The following is a 25,052-nucleotide window of genomic DNA, read 5'->3' as shown; positions in this document are numbered from 1 at the left end:
GATCATTAATGTGATTTCAATAAATAAAGACTTTAAGTATTAAAGTGAGACAATGTTTCTGTCCACTGAGTCACTTTACTTTATTTTTGTTGGCATTAAACTGTTTTTTTAACATAATCTTTTTTAACCACTCTGAGCAGCTCAACACTTTCCATTTGTTTTTGGACCAGAACTGCAGGGATTTAAAGCTGATTTTTGCTGCTTTTCATTCTAATTCAGTTGATCTTGAACTCTTTTTGCTGTTGGAAACATTTCTTTGCTTCAGTTTGCAGACAGCAGCAGTAAAGTGTGACTGAATATCCAAACCCAGAAGCTGTGGCTCTCCACAGAACCTGGCTTTGTTCTGCTGAAGAGAGGAAACCTTCATGTCAGCGTCCTGCTGTGAATAAACATGCTCTACAGATCTGAGGTCAGATTCACCAGCAGCTTGAAATGAACTGATTGTTGCTCGTCTTGCTGCTGTGACTCATGCAGCCTGTGGAAAACACAGCAGAACTGCTCCTTATTCCAACACCAAACACATTTAATCCCACTTTGGATCGTCTCACCAGAACAGACACACAGACTTTGTTCTGATGAAGCGTTTGAAACACCCACAAACAGCAGAATGTCCCATTTCCCTTGAACGCAGCTTCTGCTGAGTGTTTTCCAGGCAGAAAGCTGAGCAGGTGATGGAGAAGGTGTTGCATCGCTCCTCAGAGATTGGACTTGTTCTGAAGACCCAGAACCAGCGAGACGCTGCCAGGATCCTCCCAACAGTCCAACACTAATGAGCAAAAGGTGCTGCCATAAAAACTGAAGTTGTTTTTACCATCATCAAGTAGAAACAACATCAGGACCAGACATCTGAGAAAGAGCTTCCACGTCAGAGGAGGATCTCTGAAACTTATGACTTCCTGTTCAGGGTAGAAGTAGACCAGCTATGTCACTAGAAATACACGATATATCTGCCGTAAAATCAGAAGCTAGCTGAATATTTCAATATCTGTTGTATATTTATCGGTTCCTCGTTTTGAAAAATCTCGTCATGATGACATTACACTGAGCTTAATTGGATGCTTTTTCAACAGATTGTGTTTCATTAAACACTCTATGACCCCAAAGCAGTATGAAAACAGGGAACAATGTTACAACAAATGATCAAACAGTCTATTCATTTAAAAACCATATTTGCTAGTTTAGAACACTGTAACCCTTCACAAATGATCCATTAGTAATTTTTACTAAGTTCTCCTTTATAATGCTTTTCCATTTTATTCCTTTCTTGATACATGACTTAGATTAGATTTCCTTCAGTCAGCATGTTTGCCTCAAAAAACTCTGTAGATGTAAATAAGTTTGTTGAAATTATTTAATTTGACCTTCACTTTATAAAGTCACTTTCCAAGTGTTCTGAAAACAGAATTATAGTCCAAAAACTACCGTATAGAAAAATGCTTTAAAAAGGATGTACATGAAATTATTTTGTTTTTATCTTGAATCACTTTGATTTTAATGTCTGTGAAAGGTGCTATACAAATACATTTTTCACACTTTTGTAACTTACAACCTTAATATGGGAAATAAATTCAACTTTATTATATAGACTGTCTGGATTTTCAAAGCCTCCAGAGTAATAAATAAGACTGGCAGATCATCTTGTGTCAAAATTGTTGAAATGTTTATTTAAATGAAAGTCATGACATAAACATAATTTTAAAACTTAAAAAAAAACTGACATACATTTTGCTGAACAGAAAAAGAGGAATAGTGAAGAAAGTGCTTTATTTGTTTAAAAAAATGGATCCCTATGGGTTGAATGTGGAGCATTAGTTGCGCTTTGATGAGTTAAAGGGTCTCTGATAAAACACTTTTATTTCTATCAATGACATCACTGTTTGAGCCCTGAACCGTGTGTTTGTGTAAAAATACGAAGGGCTCCTCTCTGTGACATTTCCAGCTGGAGTGGCGTCTCCAGATGAAGTCGGCGAGGCGGGAGTGCAGAAACGAGGCCGGCGCTGCTGCTGCTCTGTCTGAAGGGACCAGTTTTATCCCAGTGAACACAGGTAAAATAAATGTAATTCCTATTATAGTTTAAAGTTTTGAAAACATGCCTATTTCCTGGTAAAAGGGAAATAAACAGCATCCTTTCCAATTAGCATCAGCCCTGGTAGAGACGTGTTTTAGCCTGAAAATAAATCCATATTCTACTGCTGTAGCAAAATCCAAAAAACTAAGACTCTGAACAGTTAATTACCTCATAAAATCATCATTTATACTTTGTTGATTATTTAGGTGAGTCAGGTGTGCCGATCATTAGTCAGCAAATGGTGACAGCAGAACAGCTGTTAAATTTGCCCACATTTAAGGTCAGAGCAGAAAAAAAAGACTATTTCTGTCCTACCATCACAAATGTAAACGTGATGGCGGGTCTTTACCTGAAACCATTTGCCTTGGTGAACTGGTGTGAAACAAAGGATGACTCTTTCTCACTGTTAACTACAGACAAGAGCCTGTGATGCTGTGGGCCCGTTTTTCACCAAAGACCCTTTGGAGCTGAACTCTTTGAAGTACCAGGACATTAGCAATGAATCTGGTGTTTCCTCTGCAACAAAACTAAGATCTGGTTTGGCCAAAATAACAGAAATAATTCCCCAGACCCAAAATCAACGTTCTTCCAAGGCCGTCTCTGTCCCCAGACCTAAACACTGTAGAGAGCTGAAGAGACCATCATAGAGGATTATAAATAATAATAATAATAATATGAATCCATATTATTGGTTTCTACATTTTTCAAAGTGACATTATTCTTCTGCAAAAAAATAATTTATTAATTTATTGTAAGGCTTTTTACACATCTTTATCAGAGCTGGCAATAATTGTAGAGGGTGATGTGTTTTAAAAAAGGTCTTGTTCAAAAGGACTGCGTGTGCTACTCCTGGTGACCACTAGAGGGAAGCAGAGCTACAGATCTCAGAGCTCTGTTTATAGTGAGAGAAAACTTTCACCTTAAAACTATTTATTTTACCCAAGTTTCATCTTGTTCTATCATATTAGGCTCAGAAAATATAGTTCCTTTTGATTTCTAAAAACTTTACCTTGAACTGGCAATTAATCGCAAATTGATGATGGAATCTGTCCGTTTAACATTTAGAGAATTTAACAAGCACGTATGATCAATGCCACTTGGATAGTTATGTTTATTTCCCTTGCTAAAGAAAACCCCCAAGGAAACTTCATGCATAAACTTCTTAGAAACTGGATCTGGATGTTTCTTTTGTGAGCTGGAATAAAACTTAAAGTATTTATTTTTTAAACTGGACATGTTTCAGACCAAAATGCAGACAAACCGCATCGTAAACCAACCTGCTTTTTGCTGAAATATTACCCTTCATCTTCAATATAATCTTTCATCATATATTTGCATTTTATATAAGATGCTTAAAGTGAGTCTGTTTCACTCAAGATAATACAATTTATTTTTATATTAGCAAATATTCAAGAGCAAAAGAACCTTCTTGAATCATAAACCTTTAAAAGAGAAAATAAATTAAATCGGTTTCTTTTTTGTAAATACTTACATGATACGAGTTGTTTACGGAAAAATAAACGGAGATAAAGGCTGCGCCTGTGTGATCGTGAGCACAGACATGTATACGTAGACGCCCCGTCGTCGGGTGAGAGGCGTGCCGACAGAGCGGCCATCTTAGGTCAGACCAAGCTGCGCTCAGAGAGAATACACGTGAAAGTGGTACTTTCCACAGGAAAGTGGTACTTTATGTTTTCAGACACTCTGAATCCGGTGAATTCTCACCCGATTTCCAGATAAATCAACTGACTGAAAACGTCAACCTTTAGGGGCTACATGGGACCAATTGATTGAATTAATTTTTGTCTTACCTAATAAATAATTTCGATTTTCTATTGAAAGTAAGCAAACTTTCAGAGCTACATCCCAGGAAGCCCGACTTTTACTCCGCTTATGGGTGCGCAAATAAAAGGACACTAGGAACCAGATCCTGGGGAATTACCTTCCATAAGTAAGATGGTCTGATAGATAATCCTCATCCTTTACAGTTACAATTTTTCCCGCATAAACACAATATGTGCTAATGGGTAGCAGGGATAGAAGCAGAGAAAAGTACATTAAACACCCTGATTTCTAAAAGATCTGACTGAGTACATATATATATATATATATATATATATATATATATATATATATATATATATATATATATATATATATATGTTTAAAAACCAACAAACAAACAAGATGGTGCTAAATTACTGGACGGACATGATTTATGGGTAAAAATAATAATATACAGTATAATATACAGATTTTGAATGATAAATGAGCTGCAGTCTGCGTCTTCCCACGCCACAACCTCAGCCCTGCGTCAGCCTCTCAATTATGAAACCTAACTAGTGTACTATTCCCACCTAAATAGGCTATTTTATTTATTTATTTGGTATATTTATTTTGGTCATTTTACTGGTCACTTTAGTTTATTCATTGTCAGTATGTAATAACATAACTCAGATCTCTTAAGTTATTTTTCTTTTCTAAAAAAAAATCTGTTTTGGTTAAAAAAGTTGGTTAAATAAAGATTTAATTGTAATTCTGTTTGTGTTCTTTATTAAAATTAAATAATTTAGCAATATCATAAAATTTTCAGGCAGAGCTGCACATAAAATATGGTTTTAAATATTTTCAATAATTATTGATATCGATCAATATGCATTTTTTTATCGATAACCTTTTTTTCTATATCGTCCAGCCCCAGTGTCACGTAGTTAAACTGACTAGCTGTTGTGGAAACCTTGAGGCATCCATCTGGATTCTCAAAGCGGTTTCCTGCCTCTCAATGCTGCGACATCAAATGCCGACGTCTTGAATGTGATGTTTAAACAACTGTCAGTTGAACTAAAATTTGCTAACCGCTCACTTTAATCCATTTTTGACTTTTATTTCCACATATATTGTGCATGTTTTAGTTAAGAAGCGAGTAGTGTTCCAAGGTTGTTGAATCAGAGAATTACTGTTAACAGGGAATTGCCTTTGGTTTAATAAAACAACAACTGTGGAATAGTAATTGTTTGTGTTCATTCCAATTCACAGTTGCATAGTTGTTCAGAATTCAGAGCTACTTCTTTTCGGAATTCCGTCCGTCGTCTTCCGCTTATCCGGGGTCGGGTCGTGGGGGCAGCAGCTTCAGTAGGGAGGCCCAGACGTCCCTCTCCCCAGCCACTTGGGCCAGCTCCTCAGGAGGAATCCCAAGGCGTTCCCAGGCCAGCCGGGAGACATAGTCCCTCCAGCGTGTCCTGGGTCTTCCCCTGGGCCTCCTCCCGGTGGGACGTGCCCGGAACACCTCACCAGGGAGGCGTCCAGGAGGCATCCTGACCAGATGCCCGAGCCACCTCAACTGGCTCCTCTCGACGTGGAGGAGCAGCGGCTCTACTCTGAGTCCTCCCCGGATTTATTCCTTTTCGGAATTAACATCCGATATTAACACAGAGACATTTTATTTGGATTGGTGATAAAAAGGGTAACGGTTTAAACTCTAATTGCAGCTATAAGTTGAGTTATCACCGTTGCTGGATAAATCTTAACCGTCAGAGTCCGATCAGATCATTTGTTCCAGCACAACTGAGTTCATAACAGCTAATTAATAAATGCATTAGTAGTATACATCATTACAAGCTTCTAGCTCTGGTATCACCAAAATTTGTTATAGCTAATTGGTATATATAAATGGTATAGCTGGGTTAGAAGCCAGAGGACCTGAGGAACCTCAAATTTTACATGAAAGGTTGAGAGCGAGATCACGCAATACACACAGAGTGACTCTGTGAAGCTCTGATTACAGACGTAATAAAGTTCTGATATAGCAGAACTAAGAACAGAGTAAAAAGGTAAGTTGTGCAGATAACATAACACAACAAGAAAAAAAGTCCTGTGAGTTCAAGAATTTTTTTATATAACAAACCGTGACCTGACGTAGAAACAGGGAGAAAGGTATATACGAGCCGTGAAGCTGGACACACAACCGGGGAATCGGACGAGGGATAAAGATAAAAAAGAGCTGTTAGCTGAACACACAATCAGCTATAAGACTAATTTAGCAAAAAACAGTTTGAATGTTGAGGGCGACTGGGGGAAAACGCCAAAGCGTGAGCGATTCCCATGGCTGCGGGGTTTTCAGGAGACATAACATTGATCAGCGGGACCCTAATAAAATTAAACATTTAGCTACATGGGTAAAATAATATAATGCAGGTTTAAGGGGTGATTTAACAAACAAAAAACAGCTAAAATTCCAGGAAGATATTGTTAATAAATCAGGAGATTTAAAGGGGAATCCCAGAGCAACAATTTGGGAGTTTTTTGGAGACTCTTTACGCGCAAGCTGTCTGTCTGATATTGTGTCCTTGTCATATCTTATCCAACATATTGTGTCGGTTAAAATGGGATCATTGTGTTTGAATGAGTAAAGGAGAGACTGAATCAGCGGCTCTGAACAGAGTGTGTGTGTGTGTGTGTGTGTGTGTGTGTGTGTGTGTGTGTGTGTGTGTGTGTGTGTGTGTGTGTGGCTCAGAAGAGATTTACGGTGAAAAGTCACTGTGCGGAGTTGAGTTTACTCTCGAGAAACAAGTAAAAATTGTTCATCCACTGGCGCCTCCAGAAATTTTTCATAGGGGTGGCCAGATGGGGCCACTTAAATTCTTGGGGTGGCACACTGAAACTAAAAGCCATATTTTCAGGATTTTATTCTACGGTTGTAGTAAAGCTGCCTGTAGAAAACTACCAGAAAGACTTAAATAAACACCTATTGATATATTTTTTGTTATTGTGTGACTTTTAATGTTACTAATGATCTAATGTGCATAGATATAGACAAATAACAGTACAGTTAACATTTTGAGTTGAACAATAATTGCTTTGTATTATGGAATCATATTAGGAATAAGGTGTAATTTTATTTATTTATTGAAAACTAAATGATACTGGGGAAAAGCAGATACTGGCAGATAAAAATTAAATCAACAACAGAAATGATATCTTTATTTATGTGACAGGAATTTCCCAACAGGGAACAACAGTCATATAATGATTACAAGGATACAACAAAAGATTACAAGAAACCCTTATTTGTCAAAATTAATAATTACTTTTACAAAAAGAACTTCCCAGCAACAGTCTCCAACTCTGGTTACCAGGCTTCCGAACACCTTTATTCGCCTGTTGCTATGCTTTTTGGCAAACACATCCACAAAGTCCTCACAGTTAATGGCCCTAGCCCTTTTTGATTCTACACTCAGCACACCCAAACTGCTTAAATGCTCATCAGTCATGGTGCTTCTCAAGGCAGTTTTGATTAACTTTAGCACTGAAAAGCTACATACGCTGACGGGCTGCAGTGCTCACAGGTAACGCAAGTGCAATTTTGCACAGTTTAAACATTTGGTGGAAGACCTCCCTATATGGCTCCAGAAAGACAGTGAGCTCTGTTAATGTCTTTGGTGTTTCCTGACCACTACTTTGCTTCCTTTCAAGAATCAGCTTAAGCTCGGGGATCTCAAATTGCAGATCCTCAGTACTGCAGTTGTATTGTGAGGCAAATGAAAACGCCACATCCTTCTCACAAAATGTGGCAATGCACGGGTTCAAGGCCTGTATCCCTTTCATTATGACACAATTTTCTTTACAAAATCTTCTCTTCACCTCAGAGAGCAGCACATCAATAACTGGAATGAATACACCTATGTGAAAGGACTCTTTCTCTGTACTGACTTGTCTTTGAACTATTGGAGTGAACAAGTAATGGCCTTCAAGCAAAGAGCTTGGTCTAACCTGACAGCCTGGAGGTGTTGCACTGATGTTGCATTGCTCTGTAAGAGCTAGAGTGTTGTCCCAGATGTCATTAAAGAGAAAGCCCTCTCTGTAACTCTCCAATGTGTCAACAAGAGAGTCAACAAGTGTGACAGCTGTACCCAAATCAAGTTGAGGGGACTGTAAAATATCTGACAGATATTTGATCTCACTAAGCAGTCTGGTAAATGTTACAAGCAAGCTAGCAAACATGAGATCTATTTGGGCTAATAAACCTCTTGCCTCTATAGCTCTGTCACCATTTTGCTCTTCTGATATTTCTTTTAGTAGCCGTATGATGGCTGGCATTCTGTCCCTTACTGTCTTGCAGGCATTAAACCTACATGCCCATCGTGTTTCTATCAGTCTTTGTAACTCTCTTGGGGCCCCCGGAAACATCTCTCTCTGTACCTCAAGCCATTTTTGGTGCACATATGACCCTGACACAAAGATATAAAGTTTCTGCAAAATAGAAAATAAACAATTAGCTTCAGAATGCATTTCACACTATCAACTAATACTAAATTCAAACAATGTGCATTGCAATGCACATAAAAGGCTAATGGGGCCTCTAATTTCAGGCGTGCCTGCACTCCTGTGTTTTTTTCCGCTCATGACTGAGGCGCCGTCATATGCTTGCCCTACAAGGTGGTTTTTGTAGTCAAGACCATGCTTCTGCAAAAGGTGAATTATTTTCTGTGAAAGTAATGCAGCATCGAGGTGCTGTGCTGCCTCAAAGGCAAGGAAGCTCTCACATACTGACCCATTGTAATAGTATCTTATTACAAAGGACATATGTTCTTTTTTGCTGAGGTCTTTAGTCTCATCAACCAAGATGCTGAAAGCCTCACTTTGGGCGACTTCACTCGTTATTGAAGAGCAAACCATTTCAGCTAGACAATCAATTATTTCATTTTGCGTGTCATGTCCAAGATATGTTGCATTTCTTTGACTTGTCTTTTTTTTTGACTGTGGGATTATGTTTGGCTATCAGTTCCATATTAGAGAGAAAATGTCCTTTATTCTCACCATCTGATTCTTTATGTGCTCTCTGTGCTATGTTCTGTGTAGCTGTGAGGAGTAAGGTTTCTCCAATAATTGTAATGTACTCTGTATTTTCCTTCACCAATTTATTGTATTCTGAATTTAAGGAAGCGGAGAGAGAGGATGTGCTTGCTGTGGATTTTTCATACTCTGCCCATGCTAACATGACAGCAGTATGGGCTTCAGATTTGGCATGGCCTAAAAGTCCCCCGTCTTTAAAGGTTGCCTTTTTCCAATTTTTAAAGCCCTCTTCAGATGTAAATACAGAATCACCTGAGGAGGGCAGACTGAAGTGCCGACAGGCATAACAGTAGACAGAGACTTTACTCTGAGAATATTCAAGCCATTTATATCTGCTGTACCACTCTTTAGAAAAGCATCTTTTTCTGTCCCCATGACAGGCACCCTCTGCCTCACATAGAGCCTGTCACCGTATCTCTCAGCTGATCAGCTACACCTGTCATGCCTAATCAGATCCGGACTCATTTCACCTGCCAACCCCTCTATAAAAGCTTACCTCAGTCTGCCATTCCCCGCCGGATAGTCTGCAGTTGCCTTCTCAGTGTCCTTACGGCATCCTTACCTGATCCTTGCCTTGCCTTGCCTTGCCTCGTCTCGCCTGCCTGCCTGCTCCCTTCATCTGCCAGCCTCAGCTCTGCCAGCCTCAGCTCTGCCGTCCAGCTCCAGCCATCTCCACAATTCCTCTGCAGCAGCCTGGTACACTCTTCGGTTCTTCATCCACTGTTCAACCTCTTCAATAAAGAATCTTTAAGTGTGGCTGAATTCGGGTTCAACTCCACAAAAACCTGACAAATGCTGTCAATAATTCTATCAGCAGACAAAAAATTAACAATTTTACAACTGATGATCCTGATCATATTGCTAAATACTGTTGTTCATTTTGTGAGAATCTGTATCGTTCTAACCTCTGTCAAGCCTCAATTGATTCCTTATTAAATAATTTAATAGTGAAACCGATTTCTAACATTGACCAGAAACGCTGTGAGGAATCAATCACCACTCATGAAATTCTTGATGCTATTGAACATCTCAAAACCAACAAAACCCCTGGGACCGATGGTCTAAGTGCCGAATTCTATTAAAAAAAAAAATTCTAACGCCCTCGCCCCTTTTTTAATAGAGGTATTTAATGAATGCATAAAAAATGTCTCTCTGCCTACAACTCTTACTCAGGGCTTATCCAGCCTTATACCAAAACCCAACAAGGATCCTTCTTGATAATTGCCAACCTATTGGCCTTCTTAATACCCACTATAAAATATTAGCCTTGGTGATCACTAAAAGATTAAAATCAGTTCTTCATTCAATCAGGATTTATGAAAAATCGGCATATTACACATAACATAAGACTTGTTCTTGATATCTTAGATTATCCTATTTTGTTTCTGATAATGGATTTATTTTAGACTTTTATAAGGCTTTTGACACTGTAGAATATGGTTTTAGATTTGAAAGTCTAGAAAAGTTTGGATTTGGAAAGCTTTTTATATCGACTATCAAAACTCGGTATAAAAACAACAACAGCTCTATCAAATGAAGGAACGGCTCCTCTCATAGATCTAACATCAGCAGAGGAATCAGACAGGGGTGTCCTGTCTCCCCCTACCTGTTTCTTTTGTTGGCTCAGCTTCTGACAGATCATATTAAAACCAGTCCTCTGAAAGGGTTAATTGTTGCTGAAAAAGAACTTACCCTAACACAACTGGCTGATGACACTACCCTGCTCTTAAAGGACAATAATCGAATTTCATTAGCGATCCAAGTATTAAAAAATTTCTCAAAAGCTTCTGGTCTGTATTTGAATAGCAAAAGATGTGAGATTATAGCAGTTAAAGATTGCACTGAGACATCAATTGAAGGCAATAAAATTAGAAACGAGCAGTGACGGCTGGCCCATAGGGGGCGCTTGGGCGCTGCCCTCCCGAGATGTGGAGGGGAAAAGTCAAAATATATTTAGATTTCAAAAGTATTATCAATGTCAGTTTTTAATTAATAGTATGTGGCTACATGTAATATGAATTATTAAAACACTTCTACTAATTGACTCTCATTTAACAGTGCATTTCTACCGACAGAATGTAGCATTTCTCACGTAGGACTGTCACTCAAGGAGCCCCGCAAGTGTAGCGAAATAACCAATCGTAAAATTGTTGCTAGGGAAAATGTATAAATATTTGTCAGCTGATATTTCTTTTATATTTTGAAATTATGTTCTGTTTCTGTTGTGTTGTGAAACCCATTGTGTCTTTGTGAAACTGTTTGGCTGAAGATAATGACAGTACAGTATGGTGTATGCCTACTTTGGTGACAAATAGTGAATTTTAGTGTTGTATTTAATACTGTTCCTTTCCAAAATAAGACCTAATATAGCTGTAAATGGTTGAATGTATCTGTAAGCTGCTGATTCTGAGAAGGGAATTAAATGCTTATTGTGGAATCGTAGTAATTTTCCGACTTTTAATTTGATGGCATGTACTGGGTTAGGCAGGGAAATCTATTGGCCAGCCGCACCAAGATTTTTTTTCCTCAGCCGCCACTGGAAACGAGGTTGTTTATTTAGGCATAACCACCAAAAAAGGACAAAAGAAATTGTAGCTCCTTAAATTTTGATCCTTTAATTCTAAAAGCTACAAAGAAACTTAATCAGTGGTCTGCGATTACAGACTCCACCCAACAGATCACCTCCACCTCCTCCTCAGTGACAACTCTTTCCATACACGAGAGAGATGTTAACAAACTCTTCAGAAGACAGAACCCCAGGAAAGACGCTGGACCAGACTCTGTCTCTCCATCCACCTTGAAGCACTGTGCTGATCAGCTGTCTCCAGTGTTCACAGACATTTTTAACACCTCACTAACGACATGCCACGTGCCAGCCTGCTTTAAAGCCTCCACCATTATCCCTGTTCCAAAGAAGCCAAGGACCACAGGACTTAATGACTTTAGACCTCTGTGGTTATGAAGTCCTTTGACCGCCTCGTGCTTCACACCTGAAAGAAATCACCGATCCCCTCCTGGACCCCCTACAGTTTGCCTACAGAGCCAACAGGTCTGCAGACGACGCTGTCAACCTGGCCCTTCACCACACCCACCAGCACCTGGACTCTGCAGGAACCTACGCCAGGATCCTGTTTGTGGATTTCAGCTCTGCCTTCAACACAATCATCGCAGCTCTGCTTCAGGAGAAGCTCTCCCAGCTGAATGTGCCCGACTCCACCTGCAGGTGGATCACAGACTTCCTGTCTGACAGGAAGCAGCACGTGAAGCTGGGAAAACATGACTCTGACTCACAGCTCATCAGCACTGGTTCCCCCCAAGGCTGTGCTCATTCTCCTCTGCTCTTCTCCCTGTACACCAACAGCTGCACCTCCAGTCATCAGTCTGTCAAGCTCCTGAAGTTTGCGGACGACACCACTCTCATTGGACTTATCTCTGATGGTGACGAGTCCGCCTACAGGTGGGAGGCTGACCATCTGGTGACCTGGTGCAGGGAGAACAACCTGGAGCTCAACGCTGCAAAAATAGTGAAGATGGTTGTGGACTTCAGGAAGAACTCAGCCCCAGCTACGCCCATCACCCTCTGTGACTCCACCATTGACACTGTGGAGTCTTTCCGCTTCCTGGGAACTATCATCTCCCAGGACCTAAAGTGGGAGCTGAACATCAACTCCCTCACCAAGAAAGCCCAGCAGAGGATGTACTTCCTGCTGAAGGCAGCTGAAGAAATTCAACCTGCCAAGGACAATGATGGTGCATCTCTACTCCTCCATCATTGAGTCCATCCTCACCTCCTCCATCACCATCTGGTACGCTGGTGCCACCGCTAAGGACAAGGGCAGACTGCAGCGTGTCATCAGGTCTGCAGAGAAGGTGATTGGCTGCAATCTTCCATCTCTCCAGGACCTGTATGCCTCCAGGACTCTGAGGAGTGCAGGGAAGATTGTGGCTGATCCCTTCACCCCAGTCATAGACTATTTCAGTCACTTCCCTCTGGCAGGAGGCTGCGGTCCATCAGGACCAGAACCTCACGCCACAAGAACATCCGCTAGCAGTTTACTAAAAAGGCCAAGAGCCGTCCATGACACTTGACACTGCCTCTCTCCCTCCTCCGTTCAGGAGACTGTGCGTTACATTAACGCACAGTCTACGTGTATATAGCTCTAGATTCTGTATATATATATATATATATATATATATATATATATATATATATATATATGTGTGTGTGTTTGTGTGTATATATATATGTGTATATATATATATATGTGTGTGTGTGTATATATGTGTATATATATATATATATGTGTGTGTGTATATATATGTGTATATATATGTGTGTGTGTGTATATATATGTGTATATATATATTCTTGTCTGCACCATCAACACCAAGTTAAATTCCTTGTAAGTGCAAACCTCCTTGGCAATAAACATAATTCTGATTCTGAAAAACCAACAGAAGTGGTTTATCAGATTAAAAATACAACAAGCATCTTAGAAGGACCAGGACTGTCTAAACCAACAGTGATTACATATAATGACACACACTGACAGATGGATCAGCACGCAGCAGGACTGCAGGGCTTTGCTGCTTTCTGCACTCTTCTGCAGATAAAAATCAACAGGCTCTGCACCTTCAGTCTGCTAGAGTTTGAATAACATTTTACTGTTCTTCTTTGTAACTTCAGCAGATCTCTCTGACCTGCTGGATGTCACCTTCTGGACCAAATCCTGACTAACAGGGATTGATTATTCACATTTCGTTAGGTTCTGTTTCTCCGCCTTCTTTTAGGGAACAGACCTCACGTTCTCAGTAAAGGTACCAGATTTGAGGCGTTTTCTGACCACAAGGTCACAATTTTGATGATCTGATTGTTTTAGTTACTTTGGGGCTCCATCATTTTGCGAAAACAAATCATTGTCAAAGAAACGGCAAACAAGCTCATTCCCCTGGATGAAAAGGAATCCCATAGGTGGAACTGGGTCAAGATGCTTCATTGCTGGCACCTCAAATTGTCAGTGCGGACAGAGGAGGACCCAATAGCACAGTTTAGTCCAAAAGTTTAATAAGTATCTGGAGGTAGAAAGCAGGAATCTCGGTTCTGGATCACTGGTGGGAGTCAGAGTAACAAACAGGCAGACAGGTTACATATGCAAGGTAGCAGACGATCTGACAACTGTGGAGTGAAAAAACTGGGTCTTATATACAAGAGGTGGTAATCAGAAAATGCAGAGCAGCTGGCAGGTTGACGGGAGCAGAGCAGAGACAGGTGCATGTCATCAGCCCAAGCAGAGAGCTCATGACAGAACCCCCCCCCCTAAGGGACGGCCCAGAAGTCCCCAAAACGACATCACATAGGGTGGGCGGGGAGGGAGGCAGTGGAAGTTCAATACTCCTCTGAATGATCCGACTCTGTGGCCCCATCCTCCAAAAGGACCTGTGAGACGCCATCAGGGGCAAGGTCCCGATCAGAATCTGAGTCAGACACAGGGGCTGAGTTTGAGACGTGACGGGACCCCTTTGGACGACCTCTTTTGGCGGCATTTTGGTCCGGGTGCCGGCGGTGGAATTCAGTGATGAGAGTCCGGTCAATAATTCGACTGGCCGGAACCCAAGTTCTCTCCTGGGGTCCATAGCCCTCCCAGTCAACAAGATATTGAAGTCCTCTACCTCTCCGTCTGGACCGAAGCAGGCGTCGGACGGTGTACACCAACCCACCGTCAATGAGACGAGGAGGAGGAGGAGGAGTTGTAGCTGGAACTAGCGGGGTTACATGCACTGGTTTAACTCTCGAAACGTGGAAAGTCGGGTGTACCTTCATGGTAGCTGGTAACTGGAGCCGGACCACTGTTGGACTGATGACCCTCTGGATAAGGAATGGGCCGAGGAACCGAGGGGCCAGTTTGCGTGACTCTACCCGCAGCGGGAGGTCCTTAGCTGACAACCACACCTTCTGGCCAACGCGGTAAGTGGGTGCCGGCGTCCTCCGACGATTAGCCCCAGTGGCATAGCTGGTGGCTGATTTTAATAGTGTAGCGCGGGCTTGAGACCAGATGCGGCGGCACCGGCGAACACAGGCGAGGGCAGACGGGCAAGACACTTCTCCTTCCTGGCTGGAAAACAGAGGGGGCTGGTATCCATATACACATTGGAAAGGAGACATACCTGTGGCAGAGCAGGTGAGAGCGTTATGGGCGTACTCTATCCATGTCAGTTGTCGTGCCCAAGCCTGGGGTTTACGGGATACCATGCATCGGAGCGCCTTCTCCAGCTCTTGGTTTGCCCGCTCTGACTGGCCGTTGGACTGGGGGTGGAAACCAGAGGTGAGGCTGGCCGTGGCCCCTAGAAGATGGCAGAATTCTTTCCAGAATGTGGAAGTGAATTGGGGCCCTCTGTCTGAGACGACATCCCTGGGTAACCCGTGTAGGCGGAACACATGATCCATAACAACCCGGGCCGTCTCTCTGGCCGATGGCAGCTTTGGAAGAGGAATAAAATGTGCCATCTTACTGAACCGGTCAACCACAGTGAGAATGACAGTCATTCCATCCGATGGGGGCAGGCCTGTTACAAAGTCCAGTGAAATGTGGGACCAAGGTCGTGTGGGCACAGGCAGAGGCTGGAGTAGTCCAGCAGGTGGTTGGTTGGGGGACTTGTTCTGGTTGCAGGTGGGGCAAGCACGAACAAATTCCCTGACATCCCCTCTCAAGGAAGGCCACCAGAACCTCTGAGCAAGGAGATGGCAGGTGCGGGTTGAACCCGGGTGGCAAGCAAGGCGGGAGTTGTGTCCCCACTGTATGACCCGGGATCTTAAATTCTCTGGAACGAAGAGACGGCCATCAGGGCATGCGCTGGGGCCTGGTTCATCACGGAGGGCCTCTTGGACCTCTTTCTCCACATCCCAGGTCAGGGCTGCTACGATGCAGGAACCGGGCAGAATGGATGCAGGTTCCTGGGATGGGACGTCACCCTTCTGGAACTGACGGGAGAGAGCATCTGGTTTGGTGTTACGAGAACCCGGACGGTATGACAAGGTAAAGTTGAATCTGGTGAAAAACAAGGCCCAGCGGGATTGTCTGGGGTTAAGACGCTTGGCACTGCGGATGTATTCAAGGTTTTTGTGATCCGTCCAAACCAGGAATGGAACTGTGGACCCCTCCAGCCAGTGACGCCACTCCTCCAGGGCAAGCTTGACAGCCAGCAGCTCTCGATCCCCGACATCATAATTGCGCTCCGCGGGTGAAAGCCGGCGTGAAAAAAAATGCGCAAGGGCGCAGCTTGTTGTCCTCCACTGCCCGTTGGGAGAGTATAGCCCCAATCCCCACATCCGAGGCATCCACCTCTATGACAAACTGCCGGTCTGTATCTGGCATCTGAAGGATGGGAGCAGTGGTGAAACGGGTTTTGAGGATTTGAAAAGCTTTGTTAGCCTCTGGGTTCCAAACAAAAGGGTGTTTGATCCTGGTCAAAGCGGTGAGGGGAGCGGCAACTGTGCTGTAGTTCCTGATGAATCTCCTGTAAAAATTGGCGAAGCCAAGGAACTGCTGCAACTTCTTCCTGTTTTCTGGAACTGGCCGGGAAGTGACCGCGGAAACCTTTGCGGGGTCCATCTGGATGTTTCCTTCTCCCACCACATAACCCAGGAATGACACAGTCCGAGCATGAAATTCGCATTTCTCTGCTTTGACATAGAGCAAGTTCTCCAGCAGGCGGCGGAGGACCAGCTGGACATGACGAATGTGTTCAGCCAGAGTCTTAGAAAAAATCAAGATGTCGTCCAGGTACACAAAAACAAATTTATTCAGCATGTCACGCAGCACATCATTCACTAGAGCCTGGAACACCCCTGGAGCGTTGGTGAGACCAAATGGCATAACCAGGTACTCATAGTGACCCGTATGAGTGTTGAATGCGGTTTTCCACTCGTCACCTTCTCGTATGCGCACTAAGTGGTAAGCATTTCTAAGGTCCAGTTTGGTGAAGATTGTGGATCCCTGGAGCAACTCAAAAGCAGAGGTTAGTAAAGGCAGAGGGTACCTGTTCTTCACCGTGATGTTGTTCAGACCTCGATAATCAATGCAGGGCCGAAGAGAACCATCCTTCTTCCCCACAAAGAAGAACCCGGCACCAGCAGGAGACGAAGACGGGCGGATGATCCCAGCTGTGAGGGAATCCCTGACATACTCCTCCATGGCCTTTCTTTCAGGGGAAGACAACGAATATAGGTGACCCTTGGGAGGAGCCGTACCTGGGAGGAGATCAATCGCACAGTCGTACGGACGATGTGGGGGCAGAGAAGTGGCTCTGGTCTTGTTGAACACTTCCCGGAGGCCATGGTAGCATTCTGGGACATTTGAAATGTCAGGAGTGGCGCTGGGAGGTACTGAGCTGGCAGGCAACGAGGCAGCACGCAGACAGGTCAGGTGGCAGTCATTTCCCCACTCCATGACCGTTCCGGAGACCCAGTCGAGGTGGGGATTGTGGAGACGGAGCCATGGATATCCCAGGATCAGGGGTTGGCTGGGAGACCTGAGCAGATGGAAGCGGATAGTCTCTTGGTGGTTGCCTGACAACAACATCAATATGGGAACAGTGATGTGGGTGACGATTCCGATCATATGACCTTCCAGGGTCCGGACTGGCATGGGGGCGGGCAACTGGTGGCTTTCTACGCCCAGCTGACGAGCTAGTTCAGTATCCATGATGTTTGCTTCGGCGCCAGAGTCCACCAGGGCTGCAAGAGTGCGGACAGTGTTAGACGTGTGAAGACCAACTTGGATCAGAAGTTTACGACTGACGGAGGACTGAAAGTTCATTGAGCTCACCCAGACTCCTCCTACATCTGGTGAGCTTTGGCTTTTACTGGACAGGTGGCGACTCGATGTCCATCTCCGCCACAGTAGAGGCACAGGTTGGACGTGATGCGTCGCTGGCGCTCAGTAAGTGTTAAAGAGGCACGGCCGATCTCCATCGGTTCAGACTGGTCTAGCTGGTTAGATCTTGTGGCAGAGGAAGATGGAAAAGCAGCTGAATCGCTCCATGCACTGGTGGACGGATTGTGGCGACCTCTCTCACGACGGCGGGCCTGGATCCTATGGTCGATGCGGACAGCCAGGGCAATGGCTTCGTCGAGGGTGGAGGGTTGATCGTGGGCAACCAGTTCATCCTTGATGTAGTCTGCCAGACTGTGAAGGAAGGCGTCCACCAATGCATCCCCATTCCAGGAGCTCCGACTCGCCACGGTTCTAAAATCAATTGAATGATCTGCCACTGACCTCCGCCCTTGGCGAATGCACATCAGGGTCCGTGATGCCTCAGTAGTTGTGGACTCCAAGTCGAAGACCTTGAGCATTTCTTCAGAAAACTGATTAAAGGTAGCACACGCAGGCGTCTGGCGCTCAAACTCTGCCGTTCCCCACAGTCGAGCTCGTCCCGTCAGGTGTGTAATCACATAGCCGACTTTAGCCCCTTCAGTGGCAAAGGTTCTGGGTTGCAGGGAAAACTGGACACGACAGCTTGTCAGAAACGCCCGTACCTGAGTTGGATCGCCGTTGAACCGCTCTGGATTGCCAATCTTGGGTTCAGGAGCTTCAGCAGCAGCGGCCATGACCAGAACTGGTGATTCAGGAGCTGGACCAGATGATAAAGCAGCTGGAGCTTGGTCGACAGGCGGACTGGCTAAAGCTGGGCTGCTGGGTTGACTGGCTGGAACAGAGCTGGTGGACGCAGACGAGGGGTTTAGGTTGGTGAGAAGTTGAATTATCATTGCGAGTTGTTGTTGCTGCTGCTGAATTTGTTGCTGTTGCTGCTGGAACTGCTGTTGCTGTTGATGACCAATCTGAAGCATGGAGGCCATGTCGCCAGCCATGCGGTTCACCTCTCGCTCTGTTTGCTCCAGGCGTTGCATGGCAGTAGGTTGATCCGGTCCGTTGGTCTCCATGCTGGGTTGAACATGCGCTGGATCCATGTGTTTGGTCAGATCGTTCTGTCAGTGCGGACAGAGGAGGACCCAATAGCACAGTTTAGTCCAAAAGTTTAATAAGTATCTGGAGGTAGAAAGCAGGAATCTCGGTTCTGGATCACTGGTGGGAGTCAGAGTAACAAACAGGCAGACAGGTTACATATGCAAGGTAGCAGACGATCTGACAACTGTGGAGTGAAAAAACTGGGTCTTATATACAAGAGGTGGTAATCAGAAAATGCAGAGCAGCTGGCAGGTTGACGGGAGCAGAGCAGAGACAGGTGCATGTCATCAGCCCAAGCAGAGAGCTCATGACACAAATAGTTCTCCATCCTCTCTGGGCCATTGACAACTCGACTTGACTTGTCCATTTTGAGCAAGCTCTGCGCTGGTGGCAACACTTTTCTTTGGGAGAAACTTGTGTAACTTCCTAGATGTCCTGAATTGTTCTTCACTGCAGCTTAACCCGTCGGCCCAAATTTCTTGACCTCCCTGAAAAACCCTCCCTGAACTAATTCAATTGTCACGTTTGTCTGTAGTTTAACACAAAGCGAGTTAACATACATTGCACCATCCCAGAGAAACTCTCAGCTACACTCAAACTTGTTACTGTCTCACCAGAACTGTGGCAAAAAAATTCTTGTTTTAATCTTGTTTTCATGGTTGCAGTCCTTTGCTTTGTCTTTGTACTAAAAGGTGCTATAAAAATAAATTTGCCTTGCATGGTGACCAGTTGGGGAAGCATTTTTATTTGTAACACATTTAAGTAACAAGACAATTGTAAGTGCTGTAAAAGAACAGAACACAGAAAAGTATACCCCCCACCTCCCCAGAAAAAAATATAATATAATAAAAACTGCAAAAAAAAACATTTTAGTCAGCTGATGAATGCTGAGTGCTGCATGGGCACCTTTTCTGCTCTCTGGGGTTGGAGAGCTGCCTTTCAGCACCTGGAGGCGGGTGTAGCCTCTTTTCCCTGCAGGTTATGGCAGAATGTAAAGCTCAGAGTCTAAAGCGGTATATAGGCCAGTCATCATCGTTGGTTAGGAAATGTTAGATCCCTGAAAATGTGTTTCCTCCTAATTCCCCCTCATCCAAGGTTTTCCAACAGTACCAATGCATCCTCAGCATTACGCATAAGTGTGTTTGACCGTTTACAGCAATTAATTGCCGCACACCCTTTCACAATAATCTGGTAATCTATTGAACACGTCACTCTGGCTTATGGGCATTTATTTGATTTATTTAAAGGTCCTTTTGCAGTTTTGAAGGCTTATGATGAAGTTGATCTATGAATAAAGTCTGATATGGAGTGAAATTGAACGTCTGAGAGGAATCAGGACGCAATTTGGCTGCAACTCACCACTTTACCATCTGCGTCACCAATTTCCTCCGTCTCCAAAATGAGCGTCAGTCTGGGTCAGAGCTGCTGTGAGGACTGATCATTTTCCCCACTCTATTGGTTATAGATCTGAATTTTGCATGGAAATGGTGATTCACACGTTTCAGGCCCATTTTGTGCGTACGCAAGCTTTATAAAGGCGACCTCTGCTCCTTATTCTGCAGGCTGTAAAACCTGATAACCCTCCCTGTTCTTCCTGCTCTCAGACACACCTTGAAGCTGGTGGAGCAACATCTGCTGGAGGTGAAAGCTGATTGGCTGCAGCCTCTCTGCTCTGACACGTGATTCGTAGATCAGAGCTCAGAGCTGTTGCTGTTTTCAGGAAATGAAACTCACACAGTCACTGTGACCGAGAGGAGAAATGGAGCAGAACCAACTGGACCGAGAAACCTTGTCCTGTTCGATCTGTCTGGGTCTACTGAAGGATCCGGTGACTATTCCCTGTGGACACAGCTACTGTATGAAGTGTATTAAAAACTTCTGGGATGAAGAGGATCAGAAAGGAATCCACAGCTGCCCTCAGTGCAGGGAGACCTTCACACCGAGGCCCGTTCTGAAGAAAAGCACCATGTTAGCAGCTTTAGTGGAGCAGTTGAAGAAGACTGGACTCCAAGCTGCTCCTGCTGATCTCTGCTATGCTGGACCTGAAGATGTGGCCTGTGATTCCTGCTCTGGAAGAAAACTGAAAGCCGTCAAGTCCTGTTTAGTCTGTTTGGCCTCTTTCTGTGAGAAACACCTTCAGCCTCATTATGATTCAGCTGCATTTAAGAAACACAAGCTGGTGGAGCCCTCCAAGAACCTCCAGGAGAACATCTGCTCTCGTCATGATGAGGTGATGAAGATGTTCTGTCGTACTGATCAGAAGTGTATCTGTTATCTCTGCTCTGTGGATGAACATAAAGGCCACGACACAGTGTCAGCTGCAGCAGAAAGGACTGAGAGGCAGAGAGAGCTGGAGGTGAGACGAGAAAACATCCAGCAGAGAATCCAGGACAGAGAGAAAGATGTGAAGCTGCTTCAACAGGAGCTGGAGGCCATCAAGCACTCTGCTGATAAAACAGTGGAGGACAGTGAGAAGATCTTCACTCAGCTGATCCGTCTCATCCAGAAAAGAAGCTCTGATGTGAAGCAGCAGATCAGATCCCAGCAGGAAACTGAAGGGAGTCGAGTCAAAGAGCTTCAGGAGAAGCTGGAGCAGGAGATCACTGAGCTGAAGAGGAAAGACGCTGAGCTGAAGCAGCTCTCAGACACAGAGGATCACAACCAGTTTCTCCACAACTACCCCTCACTGTCAGCACTCAGTGAGTCTACACACTCATCCAGCATCAAGATCCGTCCTCTGAGCTACTTTGAGGATGTGACAGCAGCTGTGTCAGAGCTCAGAGATCAACTACAGGACATCCTGAGAGACGCATGGACAAACATCTCACTGAGACTCACTGAGGTGGATGTTTCACTGTCAGAACCAGAACCAAAGAGCAGAGCTGGATTCTTGAGATATTCATGTGAAATCACACTGGATCCAAACACAGCAAACAGTTATCTGTTACTATCAGAGGGGAACAGAAAGGTGACACGGATGAATCAACCTCAGTCTTATTCTAGTCATCCAGACCGATTCACTGGTTATGTTCAGGTTCTGAGTAGAGAGAGTCTGACTGGACGTTGTTACTGGGAGGTGGAGAGGAGAGAGAAAGTTGATGTAGCAGTCGCTTACAAGAATATCAGCAGAGCAGGAATGGGGAATGAATATATATTTGGAGCTAATGACAAATCTTGGGCATTAAATTGTTCCCAAGGAGGTTATGGATTTCGTCACAACCGCATCTGGACTTCCATCTCAGGTCCTGGTTCCTCCAGAGTAGGAGTGTACCTGGATCACAGAGCAGGTATTCTGTCCTTCTACAGCGTCTCTGAAACCATGACTCTCCTCCACAGAGTCCAGACCACCTTCACTCAGCCGCTGCATGCTGGAGTTTCTGTTTATCCTGGAGGTTCTGCTGAGTTCTGTAAACCCAAATAGACAGAATCCACTGAAGGTTCAGTGAGTTTGATTCTGGTTTTTAAATCTCCAGCAGATTATTTTCTCGATCTTTGTTGTTTTATGTCTAAACTGCACAGAAATCAATAGTCAGAGATTGTCAGCACTTGTTTTCCTTCAGAATTGATGTTCTGGTTCTGTTTGGTTTGTTCATTTCTCAACATTGTTTTCTAAACCAGCTGATCAGCACCAGAATATTTGATGTTTTTCCTCCTTGTTGCTTTTAGCAGCAAAAACTGTGAACTGAGCAATAAAATGTCAAATGATTCCCCAGGTTTAAAAGGTGGAACCAGTTCTTTGATCCGGTTCTGGTTTGGACCCGTTTTGTTGAGTACAGACACACATGAGACAACAGATATCATCTAATATTGTAAATTTCTCATCTGAGAATTATCATATTTTGAATGTTTTACTATGTTTAACCATTCATTTAAAACATCTTTAAGGTAAATAACCTCAAAACAACAAAATCACCACAACTCTAATTAGTATTTCAGTAAAAATTACAATGCAGCTGTACAATATAGTTTTATTTTAAACTTAAAATTTACAGGATGTGTTTAGCAGCAAAATCTGTGATTAAGAGATATAATGTGAATTTATGGTGTTTCTTTGAATGAGGCGTTACAGATTTATACCACAATTATGACCTAAATCTAATATTTTTGATGAAAATGAATGTGTTTTCAATAAATAAAGACTTTAAGTATTAAAGTGAGACATTGTTTCTGTCCACTGATAAAACTCTGGGCCCGTTCCTACTCCAATATTACCACGGCCCGTCTCACCCATCTGGTTCGATGATTTGGCAGCAAGAGAGGACACAAATAATCAAAGGCAGAAACAGTTAAAACATATATTTATTACAATTTGGAATTCCAAATGGGAGACAACTTACAAGTTTTATCAACGACACGGATAGCCTAATCTTATCCCGAAGTATCTTCCATGAATTGTAAGTTGTGTCTGTCCGTTTACCCTGGGAACATGTCTTTTATCACACACACGGCTCCAAAAGGGGGCTGGACTAACCCCCCCTTCTGGAGACATTCAGTCTGCCACAGACATGTGCTTTCTGACACTCGGCCGTTAAATGCAATCTATTTAAAGCTTTTTAAAAAGCATTATCTGCTCTACAAGGCTCTCGTAAATTTCTCGTTCAGTCCTGCAGCTGGCACCATTACTGAAGTCTGAATATAACCATTGTATTCAATAGTTACATATTTTTGTGGTGTCATAAACTCCTAGTTTTCCCAGCTTCACATGCTGCTTCCTGTCAGACAGGAAGTCTGTAATCCACCTGCAGGTGGAGTCGGGCACATTCAGCTGGGAGAGCTTCTCCTGAAGCAGAGCTGGGATGATTGTGTCGAAGGCAAAGCTGAAATCCACAAACAGGATCCTGGCGTAGGTTCCTGCAGAGTCCAGGTGCTGGAGGATGTAGTGAAGGGCCAAATTGACAGCGTCGTCTGCAGACCTGTTGGCTCTGTAGGCAAACTGTAGGGGGTCCAGGAGGGGATCGTGATTTCTTTCAGGTGTGAAAGCACAAGGCACTCAAAGGACTTCATAACCACAGAGGTCAGAGCGACGGGTCATATACCTCATGCACCTTTTCCTCCTTTTGGCACCTTCTTTTGATCATTGAGCCGATGTGACACGTGAATTTCTCCACTGTGAGATCAATAAAGTCTCTTATCTTATCTTTCCTCCACACATGTGACCACAACATTTCTCCTGTGAGCCAGGCTAACGATGAGCCTAACGACTCTCCATTGTGGGGGCGACCAGTTCCAGGTGAATCTAAGCTCTAAAAAGGCCTCGTCTGCAGGTCTATAAAGGTTGGAACTCCAGGATGGGAAACAGAACGCCTTCAGCTTCAGAAAAGAAATCCAGTTTTATTTTTTTTTAACCTTTTTTAGATTGATCATGACCTGGATGACTGAGAATCTTCACCACCACACCATATATTTCACATCATACCCATAAACTTAAAATAATCTATAAGGACTTCCTGTTCAGGGTAGAAGTAGACCAGCTATGTCACTAGAAAGACACAATATATCTGCCGTAAAATCAGAAGCTAGCTGAATATTTCAATACCCGTTGTATATTTATCAGTTACAGATTATTTCCACGTTTTGAAAAAGGTCTTCATAATGACATTACACTGAAATTGGATGCTTTTTCAACAGATTGTGTTTCAATAGTCTGTTTCACTCAAGATAATACAATTTATTTTTAATTAGCAAATAATCAATAGCAAAAGAACATTCTTGAATCATAAACTTTTAAAAGAGAAAATAAATTAAATCGTTTTCTTTTTTGTAAATACTTACATGATACGAGTTGTTTACGGAAAAATAAATGGAGATAAAGGCTGCGCCTGTGTGAACGTGAGACATGAATACGTAGACGCCCCGTCGTCGGGTGAGAGGCGTGCCGACAGAGCGGCCATCTTAGGTCAGACCAAGCTGCGCCCAGAGAGAATACACGTGAAAGTGGTACTTTCCACAGGAAAGTGGTACACTCTGAATCCGGTGAATTCTCACCTGATTTCCAGATAAATCAACTGACTGAAAATGTCACCCCTTTAGGGGCTACATGGGACCAATTGATTGAATTAAATTTTTGTCTTACTTAATAAATAATTTCGATTTTCTATTGAAAGTAAGCAAACTTCCAGAGCTACGTCTCAGGAAGCCCGACTTTTACTCCGCTTATGGGTGCGCAG

The 25,052-nt window shown here is 43.5% G+C and overlaps 2 protein-coding genes across 2 annotated transcripts in view; both read left to right on the top strand.

The window, feature by feature from the left end:
• Positions 1-25,052, top strand: part of LOC118560330 (E3 ubiquitin/ISG15 ligase TRIM25-like) — a 75,132-nt gene that overhangs the window by 35,300 nt on the left and 14,780 nt on the right. The gene's annotated exons all lie outside the window — the stretch shown is intronic.
• LOC118560333 (tripartite motif-containing protein 16-like) lies at positions 20,402-23,334 on the top strand. The gene has a single exon (XM_036131274.1). It carries the CDS (start codon positions 20,645-20,647, stop codon positions 22,304-22,306), a length of 1,662 nt encoding a protein of 553 aa, XP_035987167.1. The 5' UTR covers positions 20,402-20,644; the 3' UTR covers positions 22,307-23,334.

This window comes from Fundulus heteroclitus, unplaced genomic scaffold (assembly GCF_011125445.2).
Source record: "Fundulus heteroclitus isolate FHET01 unplaced genomic scaffold, MU-UCD_Fhet_4.1 scaffold_42, whole genome shotgun sequence".
Classification (NCBI taxonomy): Eukaryota; Metazoa; Chordata; class Actinopteri; order Cyprinodontiformes; family Fundulidae; genus Fundulus; species Fundulus heteroclitus.
The sequence above is the reverse complement of the archived record's forward strand: the minus strand, read 5'-3'. Positions and strand labels throughout refer to the sequence as shown.